Source organism: Convolutriloba macropyga, chromosome 10, assembly GCF_964194025.1.
Source record: "Convolutriloba macropyga chromosome 10, txConMacr16.3, whole genome shotgun sequence".
In the NCBI taxonomy this organism is placed as follows: Eukaryota; Metazoa; Xenacoelomorpha; order Acoela; family Convolutidae; genus Convolutriloba; species Convolutriloba macropyga.
In genome coordinates, this window is record NC_134477.1 from 32,670,032 (window position 1) to 32,681,929 (window position 11,898).

At 33.7% G+C, this 11,898-nt stretch overlaps 1 protein-coding gene across 1 annotated transcript in view; it reads right to left on the reverse strand.

Annotated features, from left to right (window-relative positions):
- Positions 1–298: 298 nt before the first annotated feature.
- Positions 299–11,898, reverse strand: part of LOC142347878 (neo-calmodulin-like) — a 63,351-nt gene continuing 51,751 nt past the window's right edge. Inside the window, exons 2-4 of the mRNA XM_075399029.1 lie at positions 7,217–7,404; positions 4,726–4,867; positions 299–869 (exon numbers count right to left, since the gene is read on the reverse strand). Coding sequence (XP_075255144.1) covers positions 737–869; positions 4,726–4,867; positions 7,217–7,404 — 463 coding nt within the window. The 3' untranslated portion in view covers positions 299–736. The remainder of the gene's footprint in view (positions 870–4,725; positions 4,868–7,216; positions 7,405–11,898) is intronic.

Here is an 11,898-nt window from a genome sequence, read left to right on the forward strand (position 1 = left end):
CACTAAGTGTCAAGAAATTGCAATTTTTACCAGGATCGAGTATGAAAACTTGGCTAACAGGACCTTTTTGAAGCATCTTAACCTTTGTCCATTAAGTAAAGATCTTGCATTCATAACAGGATGTGTTGCATCAAATATGTGTCTCACTGGGAAAGCAACCAAAATTTTAGGAGCCTTGAAAATGTTTATCTCAATCCCACAACGTTGACATATTTCATCGACCTCCAAATCAACTTTTAGTCTCCATCAAATCGAACAAACCGATAGCTAACGCCCTAATTGTTCCAAAAAATTGAACTGAAATTATCTATTAATTAGAAACCTTGAAAAGTGACAGAAAATGATTTATTATCTACCTCCAAACTAGAAATCAAATTCAAATTAATACAAATGCTGATTTGAAAATAGAAATTGATTCAACAAGAAATATTTGGAAAGTTGAAAATGCCAATTTACTCAATAATAGATAAAACATCATATCGCTGCATTGGTAATAATAGTGTCAACTTCCGCGGCTTGTGAGTTGTCATAAACCAGGTAGTTATAATTAGTTATTATTATTAACAATAGCATTCTCAGTACTAACTTCCTCAAAAACATAGCCTAATAAACTAAATGTATAGAATGTGTAATTTCTTCATATGAGTGGATGATTCGTTATCGTTTGAGCCCCCTTGTTTTGTTTGGGTTTTGCATTATGTTTGTATTCGTTGTTGTGATGTTGATTTGGTGGAATTCAGTTGTTGGAAAGAAGCATTTTCACAAACTCGTCAATGTCAATTTTGCCATCCCCATTTCGGTCTGCTTCGTTTATCATCGCTTGGATCTCTCTTTCGCTCAATCTTTCCCCCATTGATCTCATGATCTTACTGAAACAAAACTCTTCTTTCAGAAAAGAAAAATTTCCTGCACCACTACGGCGCAGAGGTGTACCCAAACGTCACGGGCAAATTTGCCCGATCTGTGTAATCTGTGCATCTCTTGTTCGCTTTTTCTATGTTAATACATTGAAAATGCAATAATATTGCGAAAAATAGATACTTTATCAAAAACAGGCGAAATTGAATGGAACTTTGCTACTCATGTTTGCAAAAGTGTCCAAATGTTAACAGCGAATTTGAGATACAAGCTATGTATCCTATTTTTTGCGCAATATGTTTCATGAATCTGCTCGATCTATGTATCTCTTTTTCGCACGCAACGTAACTCGATTTCGCACTACATCCGCAATTAAGCCTGAAACTCAGAACTATAAAAAGGAAATTTATAAAAATTGGGGACTTTTTTGCATTATTAAAGCCCTTATTAATGAATAAATATTCCATCGTAAATACTCCTCAAAAAATTATGTTATACAAATTTGAAGCTGTCATCTCTGTACAGGGCGAGGTTTTAAGCCTATGCAACGCAATGATGATGGAAAATGCTGCTTAATACTGAATTTATGAATGAAAAGCAATGAAGGCGGTGAACAGACTTCACTGTATTTCAGCGGTGATTTTCAATCTGCAATAATTACTCGATCAGAGATAATGAAAATTTTTAATCATTTCAAATTTTTAATCTTTTTGTCTGAGAAAAATTATGCGCAAAAACTTAATAACGTAGAAGATTTTATTGGAAAACATGTATAAAATGTGTTGGAAAAAAATTGATTTTTTTACAGCACCTGGAAATGGTATTAGAGTAAATTAATGCAGCATATAGTAAGGTGACAAGTACTCTAGTTTGGTGTCATAACAAACCATAATTTTCTCATGTATTGGGTATCTTAATCTTACTGAACCACTCATTTTCAAGTGTACAATTTTGTTGCAGTCTATAACTATTTCTAACACATTGCTCACATCCTGTGCTCACTCTTAGCATAATTTAAAGACAAAATTTTCGTTTACGTTTTAGAAAAAGTCGGGGCGAGCAACGCAACGTGAAACTTCCACCTGCCTTAAAAGTTTGCACCGTATTTATCCTGCTTAAAACTCTTTTCTTTCGCCAAGAGCCCCAAGCTTTTCCAATGAAAACACAGTTTAGGTACACAACCCAAACATAGGGATGCTGTAAAAAAAATTTTAAATACGTCAAGACTCCACGAAAAAGCTAAATATAGTATTAAATGCGTTCGATAGACGCTGAAATGATTTCATTGTGATAAAAGTACAAAATTTCATTTCATTTCCAGTAGATTTTTTTAAGAGAATCAAAAATAAGCCAACTTGTTAAGTAGTGGTCTCTAAAACATTTAGCGGCGATAAACGTTTAGCGACAACGAGAATTACGGTGCAGTCATTAGTTGACGAAAATTATGAAATTACCAAATTTGATTGGAACTTTTCCAGAATAAGTGAAAAAAACACATTGAACATTGAACAAAATGAAAAAAAAATGTTTGCATAAACCACTGTTATCATAGAGACCATTTGGCGCCCAATGTTCGGTTACGACCAAGCGTAAATCAAAATAGTCAACTGGATAAAATTTAACACATCAATTACCAAAGAACCTCGAATTTATCATCTAAATTTACTCAGTTTCGTTTGTTAGCTTCTTCTTCAGATCAGGTAGAAACGATTTGGGTTAAAATTTTGGCTTCAGGGAACCAAATGTCGGCGTGATAAATGGATTGAAAGACAGAGGCATCTTTCATGTCTCTTAAAAATGAGTTCTCTATGAAAAATAAAATTACGAAATTGCTACATTTAATATTCAGAATTGGAAGTTCTAAACAGAAATATTTCGATAGAGAAAATTGTTCTGCAAGATTGTTTGTAGATTTTGAAGATTCTTCATAAAATTAAAAATTATAACAAGTCTATCTCAGGCATCTTTTTCAACCTGAGGAACGTTTGTTATTTCGCATAGAGAGAGACTTTACATTTGGAAAACGTTTAGAGTGAGTGAACACGGTGACTTGATTCATTCGTAGTATTTTAAAGTTGATCCGATGAAGAACTTTTTGATATTTTTCAAGCGAGTTTTCTTCAATTTATTCCAGTTGCTCTGTTTACAGTAAAGATTTTTAAAAAAGAATACTGAGTTACTTTAGTGGATAGTTGATGTGTTACGACGTTTCAGTTAAACAAATATCATGGCTAACACAATTGATTTTTTGCCTAATGAAGTTCTCTGACTTTTCCACAGGACGATGCACAGATTAGATTCTCGAGGCTTAGGTTCGATTGTAGTTAGAGTCAAGGATTTTCAAGAGAATTTTGAACTTAAAAAAATTTTATGGCGTTTTATGACTATAATTTTCCCATAAATACCCGATCTCAAAAAATTAAAATTTTTGGATTTTTTTTAAATTTTGCAATATATTTTTTGCGTTTTTGTTTTTGCGCTCTTTCAGATTACTCTATAAAAATCATTTTTTAAAACTTTCATTCAATAAGATCTTAATGATTACAACTTTTCATGAACGCCATAACATAGAGTTGTAATTTTATAACTTTTTGAATTATGGGTTCAACCCGGGTCTGGATTGAACGATGAGAGGATTTCGCGAGGAGATCTTTCAGAGCCATAGAAAGTACCAAAATATTCACAAAAGGAAACTCAGAAAAATGTAAGATAAAAATATTAGATTAAAAAAGTATTAAAGAGAAATATTCGATTTTCTTCGATGGACAATACTCGACCAGTGCAGACAAAAATAAAAAAATTCAAGAACTCTATATTTTTGGAGGCTTGAAGCTCCAGAACTTATCACTTAAAATGTGTGCTAATTGAAAATGTCATGCTCTATTTTAGCAATAACGGATCTTGTAATAAATTTTTACAGAGGATATTGCAGGGCACATGAGTTTTAATTGACAGAAAGTTACTCAACTCTATTTCTGAGAGATAGAAACTGCACCATGATAACTTTTTTCTCCATTCAAATGCGCTCAGCTCAGAAAAATTGTTTCAAGAAATCAATTTCTCAAATGTTTTTAAGTGGTTTTAAGTAATGCTGAGAGGCGTTGCTCTGTAAAAGACATATGCATCTGCTTTTCACTTCAATGTTGTCATGGTTACCTTTGCATAATTACATGAATATAAATTTTCAAGCATTTTGAATAAGGACGCATCAAAAGATCGAGCCGCTTTGATCGAGCCGGTTTATTATGAAGAGAACTTTGCTGAACTGATGAAAAGACTTTCCGTTGACTTTAAATAGAGTTTTGTATTGCGCAGTTTTTTTCATATAGCTGAAGTGTTGAGTATTTCACGCGTATTTCATGTTTTCCACCAAGTAACTGAGTATGAAAAAAGCACAAGGATCATAGTAAATCAGCGCTGAGCCATGATATTTCAATTGTGTAGCTTTTCTTTGACCATTTTCTGCTTTTTTCGCGTTTCAATGAGTAAAAATCAGAGTAGGAAATTGGGATGTGTAAAATACCCTGAGCAGTGGGCAGTGCTCTTTTGATTACTTGGGTTTTTTGTCAGGTATTTTTCGAATTAGCACTCCAAGCAAGCATTTTTTAGACTGAATCAAACGTACATTCTGTCAAAATAACGATAGCCAGGAGCAGAATTTGACTCGTCTGTGGGGCAGAATTGGCTCGACTGTAAGTAATCAGTGCATTTGTGTTGCTTGTTTAGAAAAAATCGGCCGAGTATTTTTGAGCCTGACAATTAATGGTCTGAACATTAATCAACTGACAGTGCCCCAAGTTGCTTGAAAAGTGTCTGCGTAAAAAACGCGCCCAAAGGCAGACATTGACTGGGTCTTAATGAATGTACCTGATTTCGGATGCGTCTAGGACTCCATCTCCGTTGCGATCGAACACTTTGAAGGCGTCTCTGAGCTCCTTTTCGGGGTCTCTGTTCAGAAGGTACACTTTGGCAAACTGCACAAACTCTTTAAACTCTATGTACCCATTACCTGTACAATACAAACACACATTTAAGATCAATTCTTGAGGAAGAAATAAACATATGAGGAAGAAATAAAAAACATAGCAGGACAAGTCCTGACGTACAATTCAAAGAATTTCCATTAAGTAAACAGGAAACTAGACTTAGAACGGACTATGAATGGATTGGGAAAACCATTTAGAAAAAAAATCCGATCCAAAAAATTGAAAAAACAGTAAAAACAAAGTGAAATTGCCGCATGTGAACAGAAAACCACTAGCGAGAAAGCAAATTTTTATTCAAACCCCGTTTTCTCACTCCACTTTAAATTTTGAGCGAAAAAATTTCACGCACCAAAACCGCTCGCTTTTTCGCTCCACTTCCTGTTTCGGCGTGACCAAAACCCCTACTCCGAAAAATTGACTTCGAAAATCATAAAAATGTGTGAACAGATCTTAATAAAAAGACAGCGCCTCAATACAATTCAAATTCTTTGAATTGTAAAAAATAAAATGAAATTTTGTTAAGAACGTAAGAGGAACATTTATCTTGCAGTTGAACCTGCACGAGGAATGTCTGATTCTATAAACTCTTGAACTTACAAGTTTTCTTGAGTAAAAACGCATAATCTTGCAACATACTTTGTAAGAGTTATTACGATTATTACAACCTAACTGTTCTGGAGTGTCTGGGTAACGCACTTCACTGAGTGAAATCAACCAGAAGAAGAGTATATAAAAGAAAAAAAATTTAGTTCTTCGTGGTAATTCGTGATTTCAACCACGTTCACAAAATCTGATGATAATAGTTAATTGCATGGCAATCAGTCAAATGTAAAATTACGCCCAGAAAAGCAGAAAAATGGCAAAAAACTTTATTTGCTCAATTTAGCTATGCAGGTTTTTATAGAGAAAAGAGGGTTTTGGTAATGCAGACGAAAAATGTAAGACATGCCGGGAATCCAGATTGAAAATTTTTCGAGACTAATTCTTTGAACTAACTACGTTTGATGTTAGAAGGTTGAGAGAGAACAAGCTAATGTAAATTGTACATAAGATAAGCTTTACATAGCTTCACAAGAAGCTCTATTTGTTCAATGTATACTTGGCTAGAGAAAAGAAGACTCGAGGAGCGAGAAAAAACATGAGAATGAGTTAAAAAGATATGCCCAATTCGATAGTTTGATACCAATTGTTGTAATGGTTAGCACACTAAACTTGCACGTAAGAAATGCTGGTTTGATCCAGTATTGGTCCAGTTTCATTTTAGTTGCGCTTTTTCGGACCCCTAACAATTAACCCAATATTGACTTGACTGACGCTTGGCAAAAACATATTGGATACCCATATCACCGTTAGCGTCAAAAAACAAAAAAAAAAGCTCTGGACGGAAAACTAAAGTAAGAAAAAATTGTAAAGGAAATAAAAAATAAATAAAACTAAAGAATGAACATAACCCAAAGGACTCCGCATTTGCCTCGAATAGAAACATGGTTTCAGTCCCAGACTACAAATTGAAATCTTGAACAAATTGTTATTAATTCTACTGACCATTTTAATCAAAAAAGAGAGAAAACTTATGCAATCATAGGCAAATCAGAACTTCATTAAATTGCAACTGCAGAACAATAAAAAACAGGTCACTAGATGTTTTCTGCTTCAGAGTAAAAGACGTACCGCCAGGTAGGCAATAAATTGCACACTGAGAAAGTAAGGAAATGAAATTTTTGGAATCAATGACTAACCCCTGTTAAAATAATTAAACACTTCTTTTTTTTGCAATTTTTTCATTTATTTAACTTCCTGATAATTGTGCCTATGAAACAGTTACAAGAAAAGCACTGAAACGGAACAAAAAATTATATGAAGCTGAAATTAAAGGAAAATTAGGAAAAAAGAAGTTCAAAATTTTAACTTTGCTTAACTAAATTTCTGAGACCAAAATAACTTTTGAAACTATATTCTGAAACTAATAACAATCAAATCAAAAAGTCACCAGAACTACCACAGATTTTTCTTGCGACGAAAAACAAAGTCAAATTTTGTACATTTTAAATAGTTGAGAATTATCTAAAAGAAATATAATTAAATCGAGTAATTTAGTAATTTCTAGAAAATCAGAAGAACAATTCAGAGTTTTAAGAGGAAAGTTCTCAGTTTCTGTTATTTTTCTCAATGGAACAGCAATGGATTATGCATATCCGGACCATTTTATTTTGTTTTCTCATTACGATTCCAATGTTTTTTTAATTTATCTAAAACAAACGCAAATATATCTCGGAAATGTGTGCAAAAGTGAAGATGATGCTTGAGTAACAGATGTATTTTTTAAACAATTCTCAGCAGATAAACTATGAGATATTAAGGTGGTAACTCACCGTCTGTGTCGACTTCTCGTATCATGTTCTCGACCTCGTCCTTGGTGGGATTGGCTCCTATGAGCTGCATGGTTAACATGAGTTCCCCCTTAGATATCCTCCCATCTCCATTCTTGTCATACATCTTGAACATCTCCTTAATGTCGTTGAACTTCTCGTTTGATATGCCGTAGTCCTTGTGGTTAACCCTACACACACAGACAACATATACATTAAAGTAATTTAGTAATCATGACGTCATACATCACACGCTGTTTCTTAGTACGATTACAAGGAAATTATATATGACCCTAGTATGATCAGTACGAGATCATGAAAGAGAAATGACTTATGCGACTGATGTGACTAAGCGGAAACCATTAATTACACCCGGGATTTCTGTATGACCGTGAACCCGGGTTTAGGGTAACTGTTCCGCTTTTTAAGTCCTGAACAAAATTTTGTTCTGATGATCATATCGGAACAAACTAATGCATGATTTTGCACTGATAATGGTTTATGTTAGCCTAATAAGAGGTGGGACTTGCCATAACAATTTAAATGTCATTAAAAATGTAAAGATATCAATTAGGGAAGGCCATAATCCATAGGGGGAGGGGGATAGTTTCCAATTAGGTTAAAATCTTGGTATTTGAAACCAAAATTGAATAAATGACCATAAAAAATACTGCCATCAATTGAAGGATGTTTCCCACTATCGACCACTCGGCTTTGGGGGGATATGAGCCATAGACACCCCAATTACCTTTATTATATTGAAATGGAGGACTATGTTTTCGTGGGGGTCTAAAATGTAAAAGAGCCCAAAAGCAGTTGTTAAAAATTTGGATCCTCCAGTTTAGAGGGTGTTTATTATTTGAGCCCTCTAAACTGGTTGGGGGATCATATTTTTACATATTTATTTACTACATAGTGTCACGTGATCTGTAACTGTGAGTGCAGCATAACGTATTGGGGGGGGGGGGGGTGTTTGCACAAACGTAAAAGATGCATAAAAATTCTTACAGACATCTTCAACTGGTTTCTAAACACGTTCCTCATAGAGAAAAGGAATAATGTTGCCAATTTTGACGCAAATGTATAACCTAGAGAGGTCTTGCAAGACAAAAATAATTTAACAAGAATTTATCAAGCTAATATCACACATACAGTACCTTATTGCTATGTATGATGGAATACTTCAAAATATACGACAAACTTAACAAACAACAATGGGCCAAAATGTTCTGAAGTTTTCGTTAAACTTCAGTGTTGTTTCCCTTCAGTTAGATTTTATGGTGAAAGTTTGAGTTTGGTGCCGTTTTGCCTCACACATTTTGATTCAGAATTTTTTCAAAACCATTAGAGAGAAGCACAAGCTTGGTTTTCTCTTTACCAATTACTGCTTTGGCATCTTAGCCTGGGTGAATCATGTTTATATTACCAACTCTCTTGTTATAAATTCATAAAATACTTTTGTTATGAGGACTTTATTAAATTCGGTCAATTAGTTGCAAAACATGAAACACAAGAGGTCCAGGTCATTTCAGCTTTAAATTTCAGTGACTCAGGAAACTCTTCTTGATTTTTCATAATTGTGTTTCGGCAAGGTTAGTCTTCTCAACCAATGTGTCAAGTGTTCAATATTCTTAAAGGTTGTCATATTTTCCTGGAACAAGCTTCAAGTCATTATCAATACTTCTCCATGAAATGCGTCTTGAATTGACATAGCAGTACTAATCACGTCTTATTTTAAGTCTTAAGACTTGTGAAGACTTGTCAAGTCTAATTCAAGTCTTGGCCGGGATTCGACCAAGTCCTGAGCCAAGTCTGGGATGCACTTGACAAGTCTTGAGTTAATTCTTGACCAAGACTTGACGAGTCTTGATCATAGCGCAGTTAATAAGCAAAGTAGAGATTTGAAAAGACAATGTTAGTAATTAATGCATTTCAAAATCAGCTAAAATTGGTCAAATTTTTAATGAGAAATTTGTAAATCTGACCAATCTACTTCTTATATGAACCATCTACCAACTTTAAACGTCATATATATTCACTCAGAAATATTTTTTTTTCAATGGTCAGAAAGGAATTACCGTAACTGGTATATTTGGGCGACACCAGAAAATTTTCCATTTTCTGTCAAGTGAGTTTTATTCGGAGAGTTTTAAAGGCCAGCCGTTTTTTTTTCGTCACGAAATGAAAGAAAATCAACATCTAGAACTATGCTCAAGACTTGACTCAAGATTTGTCAAGTCGTGGCCAAAACTTGACTCAGGACTTGCCCAGAATTAAAATTTGATTCATGACGTGCCAAGTCATAACGATGACATGATCAGGCTTCTGGTGAAGTACTGATCCAAGAATTGCAAATTGATTGAATCAGTGCTGATTAAGACCTCACGTTGAGTTCGGGTTCTTGTAGATATTTCCAAGATAGTCTCCAAGAAAGTCTGGTGATACATACGGTCTCCAAGAAAATCTGGTGATACTCTGATGTTTTATTGAATTTGTCAATCGTAAGGGATTATTTTCAAAATGAGGGAGATAAGAGTGATCGTATGAGACCATCTTTAATTAGACAAGTAAAAAATTCAGCAATTGATAAAAATATAGACTTTATAAGTAGAAACGATATGAGTCAAAAAAATTTAATTGTGACAAAATATTCTTGTTCAACGATTAAGAAAAGACATTCCTAAATAAAGAAACCTTCAATAACAACAAGAACATTCTGCAATTTTTTAAAGTTTCCCGTCAACAATATGAGTCATTTGTAAAAATTTGATAAACGTGTGATCAATATGACCCAACCTTATATTCAAAAAGTCAAATTCTGTTCCGTTGAGCGGAACCATCGCTGGTAAGTGACCAACCAACAATGTTTTGTACAATAACAGCGTGATTTCTCAGTTCATTGGGAACTTGAAAAAAAAATTCTTTCGTAGTGATTTTTTTTGCAGCAATGAAATAAATAATAAGATTTAAAAATTTTTCTAATTAACAAACAAAAAATAAAAGTGATAAGAAATATTTACCTTCAATATAATCTTTGTGAGTACGGTTGACAATTTTCTAGCTTCAATTTCTCAAGAACTCATGTTTTAACTTCTTACATAGATTCGCATATTTATCATCTCAGCTGAACGTTTCCGACTTTTAAAAAAACAGGAAGTTCAAAAAAGAAATTAATTTGAGTAAACGTGATGTTGGATGCTGTTTTGAGCAAAGTCATTCAAAAGGAAGAAGTGAAAAAAAACAAACTTCGGATTTTAAGAATTGAACTGTGTAGCAAAAAGGCAAAAATATCCATTTCGGACATAGCATTTGTGCCCCTGCTCATCGGGTTCAAATTATTTGCAACCAACAATAGCACGCACCATATTTCTCAAATATTTACTACGTAATTGAGTGTGCTGTAAGATTGTCATCATAATTTAACTTGCATTCAATCAAGAAAAAAACTTGATAGTGCTTGAATCACGCACTGGAGGAGAAATGGAAGTTTTCAAAATTTTACAAAAATTCACAATGGAAACGCAGAACAGATTTTTTATATTTCAGTAATGTGATGTATAGAAAACTGCATGCAGTTTCAGTCAAGGTATCTTTTCAAGCATATTCATGCAAAAGTTGGGTCAGGCTTTAATGGGTATATTGTCTTAAAGAGGAGGCTAGGTAAATTGTGTCCGCACATAATGTCCGACGCCGCTCAAACACATCTGAGACTTGATTGTGTGTCAAATTAGGAGATAGAAAACTACAAAAATCATATAATTTTCAAAAATAATTGGTTTTTCTTCTCAAATATTGCTTTTAGCTCTAATCACTGAACAAATTGAACAGTGCTTCATTGCAGGGCCGATGATATCTGCCATTTAGACCAAAAAAGACAAGGTAATCAAGAAAGTGAAATAAAAACAACTTTAACAACGACCAAAACTCAGTGATTATGAATCTTTTTTAAGAAAACATAATAACAAAGTCAAAAAACCACCAAATAAAAACTATACAAAACAAAAGATGAAAAAAATTAAAGATGACACAGCAAAAACACAATCCAAATCCCATTTTCTTGCAAAAATTCAACGATGAGACCAAGACTATCCTCACTATCGCTGCGCAGCTGCTAAAGAAACACTATCATTACAAATAAATTTAAAGTAGATCTTTTGGCAAAAAAAATCTTATTATTTCAAAAATAAATGATGCATTTTTGACCAGAAATCAATTTATTTTAGTGAATGATCGACAAATTGTTAGTTCCAGAACACCATATTAGGAATCGGAATTAAAGACAGTCCTCACTTTATAAACGAATGTCTGCACTACTCCCAGTTAATTTGGACAATGAGGTCTAATGAAGCATATTTCGTTCAGTTTTCCTTGAAAAATTTAACTAATGATGTCATTTAAGTCTGCGCTACTACAAGTTAGCAGGGACAATGAGGGCTAAAGAAGCACATTTGGTGTAATTTTCAATGAAAAATTAAACAAATGACGAATTTTCAAAAGGAGTCAATTCAAACAATTCAGCCACTCTCTTTCATCTTTACACGTAAAACCAATGAGACATTTGTACACATTTTAATCGCATTTTCTAGCAATTTTTATCACAACTTCAGCAAAAATTGCGAACAACGGTTATGAGTCTATTGTTCACAAAAATTCAAACATACGTAACTCCTTAATAACAGGAGACG